This window comes from Sinocyclocheilus anshuiensis, unplaced genomic scaffold (assembly GCF_001515605.1).
Source record: "Sinocyclocheilus anshuiensis isolate Anshui unplaced genomic scaffold, SAMN03320099.WGS_v1.1 scaffold335, whole genome shotgun sequence".
Classification (NCBI taxonomy): Eukaryota; Metazoa; Chordata; class Actinopteri; order Cypriniformes; family Cyprinidae; genus Sinocyclocheilus; species Sinocyclocheilus anshuiensis.
Window position 1 is genome coordinate 1900521 of NW_015548239.1, and position 23527 is coordinate 1924047.

A 23527-nucleotide genomic window follows, 5' to 3' on the forward strand; every position below is an offset into this window, starting at 1 on the left:
GATTTAGTTTTAATCCAAATGATGCGTGTGCTAAGTGAGTGAACATCAAAGATCACACAACAGAATTGCGCGCGCTCTCTCTCTCCCTCTCCATACCGTTAAGTAACTTGTGCATTGTTTTACTTACTTGTTTTTTACATATCCGACCGAACTACAAACTTTCCAGTGATGTCTGTGAGAAAGATATATTAACTCGACAAGCTCGTGCATCTGCGCCGCCGCGCGCTCAATCCACTCAGCGTGCTTTGTTTATCAGCTCGCGCACATCAGCTATACAGGCGTTAATACTGAATGTTTAACATTATATTCATTGCATACATATACTTCGTAGTAGACATCCTTAACTCCTTTCTGCTGTCTGTTGTTCTGTTGTCGGTGTTTCTTTGTTTGAATATGGCGCTTATCACATGCTGTGTGGTATCGGCGTTTGGTATCGGTGCATTTTAACGAGTACGAGTACAGGAGCTCAGTATCGGGCCCGATACCGGGTGCATCCCTAATATAAAGTCACTTCTCTGTACTATTTTGATGCACTTATATTGAAACAGGACATGTGGGTGGGACTTGTCTTTTTTGTTTAAATGGCCACAGCCCTGCAGAAACATGTTTTGCTATAATTTTATTCTAACTCGGACAAAGACTTCTAAACAGCAGCATTCAAAAGGAGTCGTCAATATTTTTAAATCAATTTCCAAAGAATAAAAAAACCTTGGGGTAAGTAAGATTTTAAAAAACATATATTCAGCAAAGATCCATTAAATTGGTCAAAAGTGACAGTAAAGATGTTGTATACAAAAACATTAAGCAGCACAACTCTTTTCAACACTGATAATAATAATTTAAAAAAATTATTTAGCACCATATCAGCATATTAGAATGATTTCTGAAGGATCATGTGACACTGAAGACTGGAGCAATGGCTGCTGAAATTCAACTTTGCCATCACAAGAATAAATTACATTTTAGAATATACTAAAATACAAAAGAGTATTTTTATTGTACACATTACTATTTGTACTGTATTTTTAAACAAATAAATGCAGCCTTGGTGAGCATAAGAGCATTTCTTTCAAAAAACATAAAAAAATCTTACAGACCACAAATCAGTGAACAGTAGAGTATATGTGCCACGTTTGGTCAGCTTTTAGGAGTGCACTCACATATGACCTCAAATCTAATAGACATTGACTAACAGCCATAATACTTCGATTTTTATCTCATGGAGTCTTTAACTCATTACGTCGTGCCACTCTATCATTGTTCACTGCTCTCTAAATGGTCAAATCATAGTAACAAAACATTAGTGTCTGGTGGCCGGACAGCAGATGGGTAATAGAATATTTTAGATTAAGTGTTCAGTCATCTAATCTATAATCATTATGTTAGAGATCAAAATAGGCTCCTTTGTCTAAAACACAAACACAGCTTTGTTCGTGCATTTCCTGTGTAATGAGATTGCAAAGCTGTCGTCAGTCACAAAGATAAAACACGTCCTCTTACCTACAATCATGTGGTTGCAGACATCACAAAAATGGGGCTTCTTGAAGATGTGCTCTAGAAAGGTGTGTGCGTTGGGGTCCGCCGGGCGGGGGGCGCGGGATGGAGAACAGATTGTGATGGGCAGGTTGCCCGGGATGATGGTGGGCAGTGGAGGGGGTGGTGGAGGAAGGGACATCGCTGGGGAGGCTGAGACAGACACACCGATGATGCTCAGATGACCTGTGCTGCTGCTGACATCCGAGAGCAGTTCGGTTTGAAACTTCACATCCTCGATGGGCCGTTGGAAAAAATTATCGGCACTTTTGCTGCGAAGACTCTTGGTCTTGAAGGACAGTGAACGCTTTAGCCTCTGCAGCTGAAATAAACATAAAACAGAGTACAAAATGCATCTATTACCATCTGATTTAGACAAATGCTCAACCCCATATGGCATAAAAAACAGCCCCCAGAGCATTAAACTCTGTGAGTGGGTGATTTCTGATGCTTGGCAGGTGTCAAATGAGGGCATTCTCACTAAAACAACCTCCAGATGATTATACGATCTCTCCAGCCATCATATGTTAACCCAACTCAACAAGGCTAAAATTACAGATTATTTGTGTTCATCTAACTCACTAAGCATCAAAAGGCTTAATGAAAGAGAAAAGAGGACATGGAGAGAAAGATGGGCTGTCATGTCTCTTGGTACGTAACCTCTTTGTGCGGTGCACATTACCCATGATGTCAGTCATACACTGACAGCCCTCTAAATTAGCTGACAACACCCACCAGGACCATCTTTGCCTACTAAAAATGTCCTCTAGGCCACAGCAACTTGCACTACTTCCCCAAGTACTGTGCACAGGAATGCTATTCAAATTTGAATAAAAATAAAAAGTGCCCATTACTAAAGATTAGACAAGGGTTGTCATGCACCTCAACAGACCACATATTTAGGATTGGGGAGAGCAAATATGTGACCCTGGACCACAAAACCAGTCATAAGTTGCACGGGTATATTTGTAACAATAGCCAACAATACATTGATTGTATGGGTCAAAATTATAGATTTTTCTTTTATGCCAAAATCATTAGGATATTAAGTAAAGATCATGTTCCATGAAGATATTTTGTAAATTTCCTACCGTAAATATATCAAATTTATTATCATTAGTAATATGCATTGCTAAGGACTTCATTTGGACAACTTTAAAGGCGATTTTCTCAATATTTAGATTTTTTTGCACCCTCAGATTCCAGATTTACAAATAGTTGTATCTCTCGGCCAAATATTGTCCTATCCTAACAAACCATACATCAATGGAAAGCTTATTTATTCAGCTTTCAGATGATGTTCAAATCTCAATTTCAAAAAATGGACCCTTATGACTGGTTTTGTGGTCCAGGGTCACATATAATAGTTTAAAAATATATATACTGGTCAACAGGGCCATCCTTTGCGGGGTGCAAATGAGGGCCCCCCTCCCCCCCCTCCGGAATGCAATCGTGAACGGACTGAGGGGGACACCAAATCCCCCAACCGGAATGGGGACATGGTCCCTACATCGCACCGGGCCCCGCATCAGCTAAAGATGGCCCTGCTGGTCAACCACAAATCTAAAAATGTTATTGTGTGCAGGATTCAAAGAGTAAGAATTTCTTATGATTTTACGATTTTTTACTTTGCCAACATTTCCACTGCTCACCATACAAAGGAAAAAAATGTAAATACATTTTTCTATAAAATTGTATTATTGTGTGTGTGTGTGAGATTCATATATATATATATATATATATGAAAATTAGTCCAATTATTTTATATCAGCAAAATATTTTATGTGCTAAATATTTATAGTTTTTCCACAAATAAAATTACTTTTTAAAATAAAATACAAAATTCTATAAAATTAAGTAATAGCTGAAAATTATATTGCACTAATAGATAACGCCAAGACAGCAATGAATTCATAAACACACTTTAGCTGGAAAACAATGACATAAAGCAAATTATTATATAATTGGTTTATAATTTTCAGCCCATGGTTACTGATCCTTTAAAGTCAACTTCTGGCTTCCATCAGAAAACCAACTGTTTAAGTTTGCAAGACATAAAAACATGTACAAGATAAACAAATGTAAGGTTTAGTGCCATTGCAGAACTGGCCGGATCATGCAAGTGACGGTTCGATTTGCTGGCCTAACAGCCTTTGGCTATCTTTCTGGTGGGGGCTCTATGGGTGTATGTTTTTTTTTTTTTTAGATGTATATGTGTGTGTGAGAGGGGCATATTGCCCACTTGGACAATCTTCTCACATTATGTCTCCACCAATCAGAAAAGCGAATCAGTGCAATGTGTTTAGTGAGCTGCATGCTTGTGTATGATGATGACCTATTGATCTCTGATGGCCAACAGAGAGTGGTTGATCAATTAGTCCCTCCCTCACCGCTCCTGTCCATCAGCGCTCATAGTTCACGGTCAACTTACAGACAAAGTCCCCTACAAGCAGCTCTTCCACCTGAAATCCCTGTAAATTACATCAAATGAGTTAAGTTGCAAATGCTGTTGGTTACAAAATGGTTTTAATATTTACTGACATTTACAAGGCACTTGCTTTGTGGCAGAACTAACTGTAAACAACAGGCCATCAACAAAAAACACTGCCTTAGTTCAAGTCTCACTATGCCTGGCAGTTACAATAAAATTAATCAAACAGGAACACACACACACACACACACACACACACACAAAAAGCAATGCCTGAGACTACTGCTTGAACATGTACATGTCTGGGTTGTCATTTTGAGATTTTGAGGTCAGGTTCCTCACATATTAGAAATTAAGTAATATAACGGTCAACATATTCCCTTTTGCACAGATTAAAATTGATTAATGCGGGAAATATGACCTAAAATAAAAGACCAACCAGATAATTTCAAGAAATTTCACATAGGATATGAAGGTTTGAATTAGAAATGCACTGAAAGTACCTCTTCCAAAAAATAATGACCAGTTCTGCCAGAAAATCTCTAATCTTATAACATCTATTAGAAATCAATTCTGCTGCTGTCAGCACCAAATGAGTGTCCTGCTCTACCCTGAAGGACGACTCTGAGATATGGAGCTGATTAAGGTGGAAGTCAGGTATTTTTCAGCACAAGATTGCTGTCTTTAGAGAAAGAGGGAAGAGGGACATTTTATTAGGCCTGCTTTACTCATAACACATTTTTATCTCATCAAACACAAATGAACACAAAGCAATCAGACAAAGTGGAGAACAGAAGCACTGACAGATTAAACTTCACTTTGGGTTTTAGTCATAAAAGGTGTTCCTGGATCAGTTGAAGGTGCCATGTGGTCATGAATATGTTAATTGGGACAGATATAGCCAGATCTTGGTTTAGTAATTTAGCTCTGAAATGCTTGATAGATTAGCAAATAAAATCCCTGATGATGATGAAATTCTCTGATTATTGTGCCCAATTCTTCTCTAGAAGTAATATCTTCATTATTATTCTAGAAAAAGGTTCAAACAAGGGATGTAAAACCCTGCAGGATGGTTATGAATATATTTTTTCATTTTGCATTCATTTTTTAGCAGTCCATTTCATCCTTAGTTGGCATATTCTCGAGTGAATTCTGCAATTGACATCCAAAAGAACTGATTTGAAAACTAACCTTTGGTCATAAATCAAATATAATGTGGTTTCAGATTCTTTCCATTTCAAAAAGAATTTTCCTTTTTCAAACAATAAAAAAAATTATCTTAACTTATGATCTGATTAAAAACATTTCCACAGGGCTTCAGTAAATAACATCAAATTGTAAGTGATCCCACTGCTCAAAGTAACAGCTCTCAATTACACACAAATCCCTCAAGACACCTCCAATGAGTGAAGGCAATATTTAACACCATAATGCCATGGATAATGTACAAATTTAAAACTTTCACACTCAGACACAGTTTGACCGAAACGGCATTTATGGGGAGGAGGGGAGTGACACAAAGTAAATCTAAATAATGAATCAGTTTCTGAATAACTACATAAATAAATAAAGCACTACTATCTTGCAGCATTTAATCTCTTCTGATTTAAAGACAATAAATATACAAAATTCCCAACTGGCATTGAGCTCTAAAAGCACAGTGACCTGCCCAACATTTGAGGGCTGAATGTAGAACTCTGGGCCACAGATGACCCAGAAAAACAGATGAGCTCAAACTCAGCGCCAATGTGACAAAACACCACCCGCTACAACCTCACACATCAGATCTTAAATCATACACAACACATCAAGGTTGAACTGGAAAAAAAATTTGTATCACATATTTAGTATCAATTTCACAAATGTCCCTTTGCAATGCTAACTTTAATTAGGACTCCTATGAGCCCTATAGTAAACAAACAATTTACTATAAAATTGCCAGTGCGGGGTTGTTTCTGAATTTGGATTATGTTGTGCACAATGTTACTGTTAGACATAAGTAACAGATGCTTTACAATTTAAAATGATCAAAGATCAATTGAGTCAAATATTTCATTTCACAGGACAGGTGAACACCTAACAAAACTGGACAGTTTGAGAGACAGAGGAGTGTTGTTGTAATACATGGTGAGCTAAGAACACCGTTTAGAAATAAGATACAAGTGTTCAAGTAGAAAATTACTGTGTGAAAATTGAAAAGGATTTACATGACAAAAAGAGGTAGCCTAAGAAAGTAAAATTTCACCCATGTCTTAAAATGTCATGTTAGAGAATTTTAAAATGACAGAACTGGTACCATCTGAACCATCTGTTGTTTTTGTTAGCCTATTGTTTTATATAGGCCCATTTATATTTGTTTACCATCTAATTCGCTATTTTGCTTTAATAAATCAAAATGTTACTTATTTGTTCACCATTTTGAAATAAATTACTTTAAATAAAACAAGGTTGAGCAAGTTGATGGGGTGGCATAACAATTATTTAAACAAGTAAATCTGTTTAGCCTACTATAATAAATTCATGCACTAAATGTAAAACACCCGTTTGCAACTACTGTTAGCACGCCCCTCCGTAATGTTACACCATCTGTAACAGCGTCACTCTTTGTATTTGACGACCACACTTCACACAACGGTAAGTGATAGCCTACAACTACTTTAATTTGCAGCAGACGAGTAACTTAATATTATATCAAAGTTTGAGACATACAGCGGCAAAAACAGACGCTAAAACATGTCACAACACTCCGCGGTCTCTGTAACAGTAAAAGTGGAAAAGGACGCGTGAACTGCGCACTATATAAATCTCTGTCGGTTTGTTGTGTTTTTTTTTTTTTTTTTTTGAGATTCCTGCTGGCTGATGGATGTGGGTGACTGGGGCTCACGGTGGTCCCGTTCGTTCTCCTTGCCCATCGTGTCCTCCTGAATCATGTTCGCTGGCGGAATCATGTTGATAACAGTTAAACCGCACCAGTCTGTCGGGTACGTCTGGGCACCAGCCGCGCTCTACATGTTGCGTTGAGCTGGAAGTTCTAAACTGCCGGATGCGCTGCGAATAAATGGTCTACAATATCGCACTGGTCTATCGACTTTCCATCAGTTTGTACATTGCATAGTAGAGACGCAGTCCGCTCGAGATGAACTCACTTCATTAGAGTCAGTACTGTCCAGCAGATTGACTATATCTGACTGTCAGACTGTGGATCAGCCAATCAGACTCCGCTATAGGAGGAGTTTAGATCTGATTAATTCCCATCCTTTTTTTCAGTGATCAGACTGGCTGTTGTCACCTCTATTCTTATTGTTCACGTTCATCCTATAAATGTGAATCTAAAAATAATAGTGTTAATGGTTAGTGCTACTGTTTTTTTTCCCTTCTATTTCTGGATTGAATTGTATCTAGAGTGCAATTTATAGGGGGTCTGGGGAGGATCTGGCTCCCAATTAAGGTTTACATTTTTAAGAAATTCTAAACAAAAGCTTGTGAGTGTCAAAAGATGTATTCTTAAGCTTGGATGTGTCAAAAAAAAGGCGTATAAGTGCATAGTGTACAGTGTGTCATTTGGGATGCACCTTTCGATTGCAAGTTTATTCAGAGTGAGGTAAATTGAGAATTATAAAACGGATAGTTCTGGTCCTTGATTCTGATTGGTTGAGCCGCGTTCAAAGCTGTTGTAAATTACTCTACAAACATACACCTTTGTTTACTTCTGTGTGTTGCTCTGCAACCACTTTGTTGGAACCACAACTGTTTCTGAGGAACTACATTGTTTGGTGGAAGAATACTGTTTTTATTTATATCATTACACTTTATTTGCTCTGTTTTATTCTGTGAAACCTTACTACGTATATGGGATAACCGTTTTATAAAAGCAATAAGCCCTGTGAAGCCGTGATTTACAGTGAATTTATAACAGCTAAGGGGGTTTAACAAAGCCCCTTAGCTGTTATAAATTCACTGTAAACCACGGCTTCTTGGGGCTTATTGCTTTATTTGCGTTCGCCTAAGGAGGTAACCATTGTAACAGTAACAGTTAGTCCGCTAGAGCGCTTTGCGTTACAACAATAAAAAATATATGCATTCAATGGACAGACGACCGTGGAGTAGTGTATCTGTGTATTGACGGAACTCTCAACTTCTCGTATACATGGATCTAATGTGAAAACTGTACATTTATGGCATTCTGCTTTTAATTGGTAAATTGGCCACAGAGCCTGCTCAGAGCAGCCTTAACTCTGCTGTGTAAACACACCAGATGCAACAGTTTGGAGCATCCAGGAGTTTTGTATATTGTAAATATCGTTTAAAACGCATCACATTCTGTTTTGTCAAGGTTGTTGGTCTGATTAATTCCCATCATTATTTAATTAGTCTCACCATATGTGAGAGATTCTTCTACATCAATATCCTATGAGCTGTTGGATCCAGGGCTCACAAACATTCTGCCGTTTTCATGCATTCTAGAAATCTCCTGTGTCAAATCCAGTTAATCCCATCATTTATTTTCACAGATTTGGCGACGAAATAAGCAAGAATGACCAATGTAATGTGTTACAGTGACATCCGATGTAGAAAAAAATATATATCCTTCAGTTGTGATGGCAACAGATGGCATCCCATTTATATGAGAGAAAAAATATGAGAGCAGTGGAAGAGAGCGAGAAAGGGCTGTAATTTTCACCCCCAGCTGCAGAAGAGGAGTGAAGGCCACGGGAAAGGAAAGCAGGGTCTTAATTATGGAGGACAGAAGGGTTTTACTCTATTAGTTAGTTCAAGATCTCGCACAGTGACACCAGTATTTACCAGCATCATCTTCTCCTGGAAATTTCAAGTGTAATCTGTTTTAATCTGACTGCTGTTAAATCTCAAATATCTTAATAGGCCAAATATGCCAGACACATTTTTATAAGCTGATTTGCAATAAAAGTAACAAGGTTGCGAGTTTATCTCAATCGAGAGGACGGTTAAATTATCGTTGTACTTGGCTCAGTACAACCATAGCATGGTCAATGAATGGTAATGGTCATGAATGTCATGAATATTTGTATTTGAGTATTTTTATGCGAGTTAATTAGTTTAGTCCTTCATAGGTTTTGCCAATCACAGCAAGGTCAGATCAATTCTAGAATAATAAGCCCATTTTAGACGGAGGAAATCTAGCACTTCTTCAATCATTTCTCAATCAAACATTACTCAGAGAATCATGATGTACTTTTCAGACTAATGAATCACATCAGCTGTGAACACGCTTCAGTCTCTCTTTCAGCAAATTTCTCCTCAGTCTAAAATAAATGTTTCATCTGTTGGTTACAATATGACATGAAATCACTGCTCAAACATTTTCCCCAGTGATGAGTCTATACAAACAAAGTGATCAGAGACTGATTTGGCATTACTTTGAAAATTAAATGGCTTAGAATCAATCAGATATCCAAGCATAAATAACTGCTTTTTGATCTATACACTTCCTACTGAGCGATTACCTTAAAATAGTGTTGATCTGGCTCTAAATATAACTATGGCTCACGTTATATATGGATTCAACAATATATTTTCTTGTCATCTGTTTTACTTCTGATCCCTGCTAAGTTTAGCATCTGAATAATGGACTGAGGTAATTGCACTCGCTGCTTGTTTGTCAGATGACTCAACATAAACAGAGAGAGAGAGAGACAAACAGATAGACTGAATCCACTACGACACTGAATATTTAATGGCATCCCACATAAGGTGTGACAGCATAAAACAGGAGATGATCTGTACAGTATCTCAATAGTCTGATGAGTACAGTATCTTCATGTTCTGATCTGTTATCCTAATGATCTGATCACACTCTTGAATATCGTACTTGATGTTCCTCATCCTCAAATCAGTTTAATGTGACGTACAAAATTATGGTCATTTACTTGGATTTCATGCCAGTTCAGTGCACAGCCTCAATGAACAATCACTCTCCCTCCATCTACTGTTGAAACAAAGACAGAGGGAAATCTTAAAGTCTCAGTGTAAGAGTGTGATGAAACTGCTTTCGGGATTTTCCATCTGTTCAGTTCAAAGCTCCACATGAATCATGGAGTCACAAACATTTCTTAAAATGCCTTCAAGGGAAAGCACACACACACACAACACACATACACCTCTGCAAGTAATGACATTTTACTCTAATCGTTTTCACCAGGGCTGAGAGATAAACAGGTCGCCATGCTCCAGTTCTAAACACTTCTGGATGAAACTATATCAAAGTAGAGAGCAGAAACTAAGACATTTTAAGGTAAATTTTCAAATATTAAACGCCACACGCATATCCAGATGCCAGCAGAGCACAAAAATGCAAATTCTGTGTGCAACAGTTTGATATAGTTTTATGAAGGTAAACATAAGGGTAAAAACTATTTTAAAAAAGCACAAAATTTGAAGATCCAGTTAGAAAAAGACCAATACTGCCAAAACAACAGCTGCTCAGCCACAAACATCTCTACAACACAAGCCCAATACACAATCCAACGGCCTCAGTGCACAATGCAATTCCAATGAACAATAAAAACCTAAATAAACAACAAAACATCCCCGACACACAGTTAAAGAAGCTGAACACACAATACAACAACCCCAACACACCATATCCTCTAAAGCAGGTGAAGGTCTATCCTGTGCGTAGATGAGATCGTCAAATGAGAAAGACAGTTCGAAGACAGAGCAGGTATTACTGGCTCCACCAGAGGGTGCTAGTTCGGTGGACTCATTGACCCACGACAGTGTAAGAGACAAAATAGTCAAAAGGTCTGTTGATTTGATGGACCATACAGTGATTCCTTTCTGCAATTGTCAAAAATTCCCTAGCATAAATTACTGTTTTTGGAGATTAACAAAATAATGACTTCACACATGTTGTGAGCAACTTGTTTCACAAAGAACATGAAATTAAACAGTTTAGATGTTAAGCTGAACTCAATATGAACCCAAAACAAGATGCCCACACAGTGAACAGGGTCCTCTAGTACCACTGTTAGAGAGTCGGAACAGCAGGAAAACTCGGGAATGTGCTATATGTTTTCAGACTGCTTGCATATACATGTGGGCTTGTGATGTTTGTGCCCTGGGCCTTACATTTTGGAGCTACAATAGAGTGCAACAGTCAGATTTAGAAGTAAAAATCACATTCATGCCATTCAATCTCCCTACGCTACTGAATTTTTTGTATATGTATGCATATTTTGTAATAAATGTAAAATATATTGTTTATATATATAATCAACATCTTTAAATTAATAGTTTTATATTTCCCCATTGCTTTTAATTTGACTGTCATTCACAATGCTTCATGGGATTGTAGTTACTTCCCTCATCAAAGCTGTTAAGTACACAGTCTTGTACCTTTATCTTTGTCAGATTTAAAAAAAAAATGTTTTTTGCATCAAATCAACGTTTGTAATGTGATTCGCTTCATAGCTGGTTGATTTGCTTCATGACTGATAACCCTTAAAACTAAGACTTTTTTTAAATCACTGTGGGAAAAATGAATGGGGCAAAATACTTATGTAAATGAAAATACTATGTCGTTTAGTTTAGTTTTTAAATTGTTCATAATTTACCTCAAGTCTTTAAGCTGTCATCTTAGTAGCTCAACTTTAATAGTAAAAAATGAATCTATGATCTGCTGAACCTGGAAGTGCATATGTTTGTCTCTCAACTGTTTTGTCATTTGTATCATCAAAGCACCTTAATGAAGCACATAATTTCCTGTTCGGTGCATTGAGTTGCAGGGAGTGAAGAACGATATTTCCTCCCGTCTGGGGAGCGTGAGTGGTACTCTGACGCACAATGAACCCCTAAGACCGCTCTGCTTGTTCAGGCCATCGCTAATGAGACTGGAGCTAAAAACAGCGTGCTGTGTGTCTACCAGAGGGACATCCTTTCTGTCACACACATATGTTCTTGGCAGAGGCTTATTCACAAACTTGCATCCATGCACATATGCAACAGCTTGCAACCACCTGTGCAGTTCGGGTTGCTTTTAACCCACAGTGCACTTTAGCCTTTAGAAACAAGCTACACTCTGATAGTTGGGATCCCCCAGGAGCGGTTTAGTGTATTCTGACTTGTTAATACATTTATTTTGTGTATTTGTTATCTAATATGCCTCTAAAAGGCATGGGCTAATACGTCAGAATCCAACAGGCCCCTAGACTGACTGTAAGATCGCTCTGTTTTGTTAGCGCAGATGAGATCGAGACCCCAAGTTGGTTCATTAATGGCACAACATGACTGTAAACATAATGCGTTCGGAATTAGACTGTAATTCCTGGTTTTATTTTGCTTCCTGTGAAATATTGTGCAGCTCTGAGGGTCTACAGAGGAATAAATAGCACAGAGGTTGGATAAGGCTGATCGGGAATGGCTCATATGGATTAAAAATGAAATCTGTTATTCATGTAGCCATCATCCATAATCCAGCAAACTTCCAGTTGTTATTAAAATAATTTCATTCTAATCTAAAATAAAATTGCAAAAAGAGGAAAGAAAGAAGGAAAGAAGAAAAAGAAAAACATATACACAAAATCTAATTTTTTCGGTCAAGGAGATAAACACATTTCCATCTGATTTTCCAATTGATTTATCCACCTTTTCTCATAGACCTTTTCCGATTCTGTTTCACAATGTCTAATGGAAAGAGTCTCAGTAATTATTCTGTGTACTTCACATGTCACTTCTCCAAAAGCATAATTTATCTGAATTAAATGTATCGTTACGGTTGACACAGCAGTTATTGGAAAACTTTATGCAGTCCTGATGCAGGCTGAACCAATGCCATATAGTGTTAATCAAGTTTGAACTGTTGATCTGGACTGTCTAGCTTCAGAGCAGATGCACTGCAACACAATTTTATGTTGCAGCTTAGCAGAGTTTTAGGTTTTGTATTACTTGACATGCTTGTGAAATTTCTGATTCGGTAAGTCAGTTTGCATGTGAAGCCTGGTTTACAGTTCACATAATATTTCACAGGAGGATGCCATGTGCTAAGAGTTTTCTAGAATGTACTTAGACATGTAAATATTTCAAATGTTTTGCATCTATTTCATCACTGGTACATAAAGACAGAGGGTAGCACTGAGTACTGCGTATGTGAGTATATGAAGGAACTGAGTGGGTGACTCTGGGCACAAGTACATAATGATTATGACTATTGCTTGAATGTTTTGTTGCATTTTCAGTCTGAATTTTTTTATTTTATTATTTATTTATTTATTTTAAGAGGAAAGCACAGCTGTCAGCTCTAATGGAAAGACTGACTCACAAAACAGTCTGTGATTTTATAGCAGATTGGAAAATATATATCAGATGATGAAGTGTCATTTAAAATAAACTGCTTAAACAAATGAAGCTGACTAAACAAATTTTATTGCAATTAATATTTTATTTCATACACATTTTTTTACATTTATTTTATTCTGTATTAATGTAGGTCCATATGGTGAAAGGCAAAGCTTAGAGAACAAAATGAAAATTTGCTTTGCCAACTCCTTTCTTTATATGATTTGTTTGAGTGGATGGACAGCTAATGCACATGCAAAAGTCAAATAAGTGTTGTGTTCTCATAGGGACATGGGATTATGGAGGCCCTAAAAGGCCATGGATTATTATTAGTTTTCTTGTTTTCTCGTGATCACGACTTAAGTTGTTTTTCGTTATCATGACTCAATTTTCTCATGATCTCGACATAAAAAAAGTTGTTTTCTTGACATTATCGACCCATTATCCGACAGCAGCACTAACCGTAGATTAATAAAATAAAACAATTAAAAATACACAAATATCATTGAGTTTCTGAATAATTAAAGCAGTAGTTATGTCACCAAATCAAATAAAAAAGTTGTTATAACGAGAAAACAACTTTTTCATGTTAAGTATAGGTCTGTATAGGTTTGAATTCACCCTGCATTATGTTAAAATCCCAAATCCAACCTCTTCCATTCCCTCCTTTGCTCTAGAAAAGCAAAAATACCCATTGTGAAATGATGCCAATATCTCTCCCTCTGATACCCTGAAAGAGGGCAGATAAATGTGACACTTTCAGTAGGCACTTGATGATGCCATCCAAAAATCAGATCAGCTTGAAGCTTCACGGCAAGCTTTGATCTTCTAGAGCTGTTCGTTGTTTTCAAAACTTGATCACGAACAATAAAAATCTCGAAGCCAGTAATTCATAATAACATGCCAAGAAAATCACCTAGTTTGTTTTCACCCTCTCCGTCTGTCTCTCCTTCTTCCTCAGATGCATGGGTGGAGGCAGATGGCTGAATTCAAGGATGAAAGGAGGTTTAATCATGCAACTGACTACAAAAGGTGTGAGAGTCAAATTTTGATGTATGTGTTTATTAAAGGCAAGAAAAAAAACAGTATCAAGCTCAGAACACTGTCCAATAAATCACAGACCTGTGAAACTAGGACATATAGTATGTTTTCCAAACACTGTCTGGGACTGTTGACGTCGCTTAATATAACACACACCTCCACATCAAACACATATCTGCTAACAACACACTTGGAATGCTTTGAAAGCCAAAGTGTTTATCGTTTCTATTTTGTGCACAAGACAAACCCGTCTGAGACTGTTGATATCTCCCAATGTAACACACACCTCCGCATCAAACACATATCAGCTGAACCACACTTGGAAAGCTTTGAAAGACAAAGAGTGTTTATCGTTCTATTTAGAGCAGAAGACTAACCTCTTTATCGTCATGTCTAGTGATGCATCATGAGAAACAAATACATCACATTTGTGCGTGGCAACAATTCTCCGCCGATTCACAAAAAGAACATGTTTGCACTGATTGTGTTCAGTGTTTTTGATGCACCAGTGTCTACAAGGCCATTCACAGTCAGGGATATAGATAAAACACCTAGGATTCAAGCATGCAAGGATTAAACCTTGTGCAGCTGTAAGGTTGCAGGACTGACAAGTGTGTTTTGTGTGAATGTTAGCAAAGAAAATTGTTTGTGCAGGTTACTGCAATCTGAAACACAAAGATTACTTCAGGGTAAAAAGTATGAGATCACTAGTGAAATTGCTTCTGTGAAAATGCTTTAATAGTTAATTAATTAAAAAAAAACAGTAATAAAAAAACGAAAAGTATAATAAAATTATATTTAAATAAATATTACAAATAAAAGAAACTTATTAATTGGTTTGTTTTCAACTTGCTTTAATGACATTTGCGCTCAAGCTCAAAGTCCCAATGTTCTCCAGCATGATTTGAGATGCAAAGAACATCTTGTGCATCAATGGAGGAATAACTCCTGACTGTCTGTACAAAGGAGTTTACTGTGTCAAGGAAATAAACTGATTTGTTTAAAGACCTAGAAATATTGAAGCATCTTAGATATTTGCACATAATCATTAAACGTTCTGTTTATTTACAGGTTTAAATTGGATTTTAAATAAGATTTTAAAGGTGCTGTATGTAAGTTTTTTGACTCTACTAAAGCATAAAAATACCATAATATGTTTGCAGATATTTAAGAAATATGCTAAGTTAACATACTTGTTTATCTGAAAAACAATGCTTACGTTCCGGGCCGGAATGTCGGTCTCTGTTTTGGTTTGTGAAACCCGCCCACTGCCAGTTTACCCAATTGTATTTCGGGGCCCTGGGTTGCCAGTTGGCGGAAAACACAGCGTATTTCATTTCATTCATCGTCAAGTGCGCTCGTTCTTGTTGCTGTCGTCAATCTGGCAACCTGCGTGTGCGTCAAGTCTGAGGAGGAGGGGGTGAAAAAACCCTCTCCAATATTTTGAATTTGGACTGCAATACCTAGTTCAACCACTCGGTGTCAATCCTACATACAGCACCTTTAAATCAAAAATCCTCAGACTTTGGACCCCTCTGTATACGCAAACATTATATTTTCAAACCCATTTAATCTTCAACAAAAAATATTTTTGTAATTTCACAGATCGTGAAAAATTAATCACTGTGTATGATGCAAGTCTTTGAAAAAAGAAAAACGGGAAAAAAACATATAAGGAGAGCATCATGGGAAACTATAAAACAGACTTAATTTTTTGAGGTCTAAAAGTCTCGACCAGGCCATCAGTTCACATGAGCAAACATACATCTGTGTTTCTCGGTGAAGAAACTCTTCCATTGATGACATCTTGCAATGTGCAACCATAAAAGAGCCTTTCTGAACAGTTCAAAAATGCAAAATGTATTATTGAAGACTTCTACATTTTTCATACAGAATGCGCCTAGGACATTTTTGTGTCTTTTCTTCTGGGCCCATTACATTACTTACATAGGCCTCTGTGCCACTACTGCCACATTTAAATGCATAAAAGATGCACGCCAGAATTCAGACCCCATTTTGTTATTAAGGAAATCGTTTTATTGGTTTGTATTCTTGGAGTCAAGCTCCAATTTAAACCATGGAGACTGTGCTTCAGGTATGTTTTAATGTTGAATCACCAGCTCATTATGGGTGAAAACGACTCCATTGGCAACATGAGACCGCTTCAGTCACAAACTACTCATCTGATACTGAAGACAGGTCAGACATAAAACACTCTGGTCTTAAAACGGATCACAAATGTGTTTCTGGTGACTGAAGTAAAGAAAAAAAAGATGCTTTATTTGTGGTTCTCCTCATAAGCTGTTCAGTCTGACAGAGATTTATTGTATTGTTCAGTAATACATAGGAGCTGGTCTGACAACTTTCCTCTAAGCAACATTACAAAACCTGAAATGAATCGAATTTGACCACTATTAAAATGTAAACATGTTTCAACATGTAGATTTAGCAGCCGGGAAATGATCTTAAAACTTTTGAGCAACAGGCTAAATTAGTGTGTCAATGTCACACAAAGGTCAATATTTATAGTCTCAAACAACGCCACTGTGTCACTGGACTCTATTAAACAAAATCTCCACAGACGTCTAAAAATCCTCTCCGATCAAAAATAGACAGAATCTGCTTTCCAGAGGTGAGGTGTAATAAAGTAGGCCAAGGACTGCCACAGAAAATAGACTGAACACTGAAACTGGCCTGGATCAAATCAGGTCTTTGAGAAAAAATTTAAAAAAGGAGGTTAACTAGAATCTTCGAAGTCACGGGCATCCCTGGAGAGTAATGCGAGGCCCCACGAGCACTGATAAATGCAGGAGATTCAGTAGTAGAGGTGGAGCGATCTCATCATTTTACCTGACAGGACACCAAACTCAAATGCTAGCTGGCATAGTAGTGTCAGTGTCACAGAAGATAAACTGTTTATCTTAAGAGGAAATTTGTGGTTTCCTGTGGAATTCTTGAGACTCGAGAAATCATCAAAAATTCATTATAACCTTAAAAATGGCTGACTATACACCTTGTCTATGAGCACTACCATAAATAATGCAACTTATTACCATGAACTGCAGAACTACAAATTCAGTATTGTGGCCCATCTAATATTGTTGGTTAAGTTTTTCTAAAAGCATATGCTAAATGATTACATAAAAATGCAAAAGAAGCATTGAAAATTATTGTATTTTTAAATATATGTATTCTATTTTAATGTAATTTTAAAATACCCGTCTTCAGTGTCACGTGATCATTCAAAGTTCTAAAAGAAATCTAAAAAAAATTGCTGATTTGGTGCTCAATTAATGTTGAAAACAGCTGTTCTGCTTAATATTTTTGTGGAAACCATGATAAACTTTAACAGTGATCCTTTAATTAATAGAAAGTTCCTAAGAACAGGATTTATTTGAAATCTTTCATTACATTTGTATATATATGCCTTTATACTGTCATTGTTAATCCATTTAATGTATACTTGCTGAATACGAGTATTGAACTATAGTATAAATGCTTTATTTGCTTAGACTGTAGAGAATGCTGATGACCGTCATTACATTGAACAAAATACATGATTTTTAATGCTTTCAAACCATTTATTTCCTGTCTGACGCATAAACAGTCAATAGAATTCCCTTATTTGACAACAAGCAAACACACAAGTTTCTGTCTCCTAAGGTAAACCATGGAACTGCAAGACTGACCTGAATCAAAGCAAACTTGCAGTGTTTACTATGGTTAAAACTATAAATGAAACCCAGCAGTCAGAATGAAAGAGCAGCACACAAACATTTTACCTGTTACAGACAGGTACAGGAACATATGTTAGTATGTTCAGCGCATGATATATAAAAGTTTATATTACAGCTCTATTCACCCATTAGCATCAATGATAACAGACTCGTTTATGAATATAACTTGTACTGTAAACTAGCAAAACTAATTTTAGATAGTCATTGCTTTTAATGATGTTGTGAGAGTAACTAAAAGTAATACTAAAAGCATTTCACTGCACTGGAGTATTGTGGAGTTTGAGAAGAAATGTTTTGGATTAAAAATACCAAACTCTTCTAATGCAACGTGTCAGACAGATGGAAACTGGCTGCAGGCATGTCAAAACAAGAATGTGAAACAAATAAAAATTAGATTTTGGGTTTGATTCCCACTTTAGTGAGTGATCATGGCACAAAAGCCATAAAATATCTTCTTGATACACTTTGCAAAAGGAAAAAAGCATCCTTCATCATCATATAAAACATGAGGTGTCCTCAAAACTGGCTACAGTCACACCCAACACCACATCACACATGCTATTCAGATTTTACAGAAACATTTACAACCTGCCTGACACAAGCAAAAACCAAAAATAGTTGTTTCCCATGTGCTTCCTGAAGATAAACCACACGCATTATGAATTCAAACTTAAGTTACACTATTTGCTGAACCACATCAGTCTTCTGGCACAATATACACTTCAAAATTCTGTAGGGTAGAAGGGAACATCACAGAGCACTAATTACAAGTGAATGCAATCCAAAGTCTTCAGTGCACATGCACACGCACAAAAACCCTTTAAATAGAAGAACGTCTTTTTGTTTAGTCTCTAAATAGAGGCAAATGCATGTCAGTATTTTAACATCAGATCACGCACCAAAACGGCTTCAAGTATTACAGGGTTAGTATAAGAGAACGTGTAAGGCAAGAGAAACACTTCTACAGCTCCAAACTATACATCTAGAGACGACAAACTGGAACTGGGCTCCTCCAGGAATCTTCTGTGGTTTCATGGCTTGAATAATATGGTGTGAAATTGCACGCTTTGTTGATAAACTGTCCTATTGAAATTAACAAAACGATGATGGTGAAACAGGAAGTAGTGCTTGGATTTCACAAAATCTATGATGGAACAACAAAAGCTCAGCGATCACTGATAAAGGCTATGCTTATGGACCCTTGTGTGCACACACAGACATTACAAACTTGGCCGTTCGGTGCAAGTTGGAGTGTGTGTGTGTACTGATGAGAACTGCTTCTTTTTCTTCCAGTCATGTCACAACAGCGCAGCATTGTGGGAGCGCTGAGTAGTGCAGAAGATCTCCATTGAGTTTATTCAGAGGCTTTATGGGGTTTTCATGGCAATGGTCCACAGACACGGGCCTATTGACCCAGTAGGAAAAAAAGATAAGACTTAAGAACAAAAAAATTCACAGCCATGTTTTATTCTCTTGGTTTTGTATCTCAATCTCCAACTTTAAACCAAAGAGCAAAGCACTCCATGCAGTTTAGTCTTACATGGAGAGTCTGCTGAGGGTTTGGATGATTGATTATTTCCTCACACTGATGTCATCATCCTTCAGAATGAATTTCTTCCTCAATGCTTCAGATATAAGAGAGGCAGAATCTTCTTCCCTTAGTGAGGTGCAACCACGGTTATATCTAAATAAAAGTACACAAAACATTGTTTACTATATTTATTAATAATAACAAACAACAATAGGTATTAATATGCTGTGACTATTCATTAAAATAATAATTATTAGTATTACTATCATCATACATTTAATACACACAATAACATTAATTACTATATTTGTAATAATATAAATCAATCGATCATTAATAAAAAAAATAATAGGCATAAATACACCATAATCATTAACACATTATTTATACTACTAATAATAACAATAATAATTATTATTATACATATCAAGTCCATAGAAATAATATTAATCATATATCAATATATCTTGTTATGAAATCATACAACACACAAAAAATCATATACTATATTAATAAATGAATAATGATAATAAAGAATAACAAAAATGAAAGATAATGTCACTATTCACTTTTAATTATTATTATTACCATAAATGTAACACTCAAAACACAATAACATTTACTATATTAATCATTAATATCAACCAATCAAAAATAACACACCATTACTAACACTGTTATTATTCATATATAATAAAAATAAAATAATAATAATAAACATTAACATAATACATATGAATATGATAACAGTTGATTTATATTTATAATAACAATAACTATTATTATTATTAATTATTATACATGTCAATAGTAATATTATTAGTATATCAATATATCTGATCATTGTAATTATTAATCACCCAAAACAACAACATAATTTACTATATTAATAAATAAAATCAATAATAATAATAATAACAACAATAACAACAAAAAGCATATTATTAATATACCATTACTATTCACTTAAAGGGGTCATATGATGTTGCTAAAAATAACATTATTTTGTGTATTTGGTGTAATGAAATGTGTTTATGCGGTTTAAGGTTCAAAAAACACATTATTTTCCACATACTGTACATTATTGTTTCTCCTCTATGCCCCGCCTTTCTGAAACGCATCGATTTTTACAAAGATCATCGGTCTGAAAAAGCGAGGTGTGCTGTGATTGGCCAGCTATCCAGTGCGTTGTGATTGGCGTAGGTATGTGGGGGCGTGTTAGAACCAGCTGTTTTAGGTAGGTGTGGTTAACGCTTAACTTTTATAAAAAATATCTCTTTGGATTTGAGACTTTAGTCTTTGCAACTTTACAGATCTTCTTTATGGACCAAGAGCTTGTAACACTCCAAAGAGAAAGGAAAAATTGAAATCGCATCATATGACCCCTTTAATTATCATTCATAGTAATAATATTAATAAAACTTCCCCTCTCATATATGCTGTACTGTGAAAAGGTCTTTACAGAAGAATGAACTTAAAAAAAAATAAAAATCTAAACAACAGCACAAAAAACTGCACTCACCTGTCCTTGCTCATCTTCATTCGGTTCATGTCTTTCAGGATGTCCATAACATCAGCGAAGCTTGTTGATTTTGACAGAGACAAAGTGTCCTCCTCTGGCTCTCGGAAGTCCATAGTAGGGCGATCGAGATCAAAAGTTGCAGATGCAGTCATGGAAACTGGTGGCATAGGATCAGGCACTAGCTCTGACACCTCCTCCTCCTCCTCTTCATCCTCTTCCTCTTCTTCCTCCTCTGTGACATCACTGATGACAAAGGAGGCTGTAGGGGCTGGCTGGTAAGCAGCTGCCTCAAAATGAGCCATGGAGAAGCCCACACTAGTGTCGTCAGGGGACAGCAGGTCAGGGGTTATGGGATTCGAATCTGAAACAGTTCAACCATTTTTATGAGGGACTACAAGACAATACCTTTACAAGCAAATACATCAAACTGACTACATTACTGGTGCCACAGACAAGTCTGCGATTAATTTTGAGCCTGAAGGCAAATTCCAATTTATTACTAACTTACCTTTGTCAGAGGTTTGTTTTGTAAGTGATAGATAATTAAATGAGCTTTAGTCAACTACTCAACCTGATTCTGAAGCAACAATCTTGGCGATTTGGGCTCGGAGTCGACTCAGCTCATCCTGTAAAGCTGTAGTGCAGTTTAAAGCGGTTACTCCTGGTTTCCTCAGACCCTCGACTCGCCTGCCTTCGCGTCTGAAGTTTGGCACAGACGAGTTCCTGTGCATAACCAGCAGAGGAGTTGGCCTCCACTCATGCCTCAGGGGACGTGTGTCACTCCTGACAAATAGCAGGACAGCATTGGTTTAAAATTCATTTTCATCTGAGGACCCAACAATTTTCAATTCTGCTCTATATCTTACATAGCACCATTTTTAAAAACCTGTCAAATATAAATTCAGAGGAAACTAAATGCACCAGCACAACAAACCACTTACCTGACTCTGGCATATGTCTCCTCCTCATCATCTGCAATCCAGGCAATATCTGCCAATGTAGGCACCAAAGGACCGTCCATAGAACGCATCGATGGAAGGCCTGGGAGTTCCTGGAGAACACATATAAACTATTCTGTCATTTTTGACCAATTTCATTTTTGTTTTTGTTATAGAAAGAGTTTCCTCAGTCTGAGTTGTTCAAAACTTAAAACAACAACAACAACACTAAGAGACCAAGTGGTTATTTAAAGAAAAAGTCACACCTTGGCTGTTCACGGCCATAGGAAATGAAAGACCCTAATGCAGAGCTATTTTTAAGATGACAGACAGTTAAAAAAAAACAGAATAGCATAATTTTATTGTTGCTATTTCAGGGAAATTTAGAATTATGTTTAATTTTTTTAAAAGTTGCACTTTTAATATACATGGTCAAAAATGACCACAAACAGCCAATGTGTGACCCTTTTTGGAAAAGCTTAGGAGGATTAGCTTACAACATAAACTATCTGGGTGCACAAAAGTATGTGTGCGTTTATATGAACAATTTTTTATTCCCATACCTGGAAACAAGCCCTGGGACAAGGTTTAAGAGGCAGCGTCGAGCCGATTCGTCTCACCACACTACGAGTTGATCCATGTGGTTTATTTTGCCATATAGGGATTACCTCCTGAAGAGCAAGCAAACAAAAGTAAATATTCTAAAAATATATAAACATTGACAGTACATGAATAAAACGGCTCTTTAGATGTTTATCTACTTACGGCTTCTGTTTCCATTTTGCTGAGAGTGAAGAAAGAAAGCACCACCGCCTTGGATTGTATCGTAGTGATTCGATTATTATTATTATTATTATTATTATTATTATAGGACACTGAACATGTTCATCTGGGAAGAGAGTTCCTTTGCCTTGAAAAATGAAAAAAAAAAAAAAAAGAGAAACAAAGATAAGATATTCTATTCTTCATGTGCAAATCATGTGAATGCTAGTCAAGGAATCATGTACGGTATAAAAGAGAACAGTTAATGATGTTTTTGCAGTTGCTGCATACTGTTACAGTTTGGAAAATAAGTGTAGCTCAGGTGTTTTATGACGCTCAACCGCTCTATTATATCATTTATCTATATACGTACAAGAATAAACAAGAAAACGGGCAAGTAAATGAACAGGCGATTATGGTAGATATGGTACAAAAAAACAACAGTGCAAACTGGGAACATAAATACAATAAAACCTATCATGTACACAAGGTAAACAAACCAAAGGCGTCCTGTGACCCTCATTCCTTCTTTTAGCATATTAGCTAACAAACGATCTTATAATGTGCAGCTGCTAATTATGCATTTAGAAGAAATATAAGCCATACTGTGCGTGGTCAGATTAGATCAATTTCTTTTTTGCACTAGTGCAGATTACTCTGGTTTACTGTGTGTTGTGAATCGTCCGGGCTTCCTTTCTCCCCGTTCTGTTAGCCCATTAG

At 36.6% G+C, this 23527-nt stretch overlaps 2 protein-coding genes across 4 annotated transcripts in view; both read right to left on the reverse strand.

Annotated features, from left to right (window-relative positions):
- LOC107654886 (SH3 and cysteine-rich domain-containing protein-like) overlaps window positions 1–7126 on the reverse strand; it is a 25836-nt gene extending 18710 nt beyond the window's left edge. The window contains exons 1-2 of the mRNA XM_016442196.1: window positions 6809–7126; window positions 1501–1859 (exon numbers count right to left, since the gene is read on the reverse strand). Coding sequence (XP_016297682.1) covers window positions 1501–1859; window positions 6809–6912 — 463 coding nt within the window. The 5' untranslated portion in view covers window positions 6913–7126. The remainder of the gene's footprint in view (window positions 1–1500; window positions 1860–6808) is intronic.
- An 11237-nt stretch (window positions 7127–18363) lies between these two features.
- Window positions 18364–23527, reverse strand: part of LOC107654887 (mitochondrial fission regulator 1-like) — a 5946-nt gene continuing 782 nt past the window's right edge. Inside the window, exons 1-8 of one of the 3 annotated variants that reach the window (XM_016442199.1) lie at window positions 23474–23527; window positions 22811–22955; window positions 22609–22716; window positions 22049–22158; window positions 21679–21890; window positions 21108–21468; window positions 19595–19738; window positions 18364–19459 (exon numbers count right to left, since the gene is read on the reverse strand). In XM_016442199.1, coding sequence (XP_016297685.1) covers window positions 19627–19738; window positions 21108–21468; window positions 21679–21890; window positions 22049–22158; window positions 22609–22716; window positions 22811–22825 — 918 coding nt within the window. In that variant the 5' untranslated portion in view covers window positions 22826–22955; window positions 23474–23527 and the 3' untranslated portion in view covers window positions 18364–19459; window positions 19595–19626. Of the gene's footprint in view, window positions 19460–19594; window positions 19739–21107; window positions 21469–21678; window positions 21891–22048; window positions 22159–22608; window positions 22717–22810; window positions 22956–23413 lie in introns of all 3 variants that reach the window. The other 2 variants (XM_016442198.1, XM_016442200.1) reach the window with 2 other exon arrangements.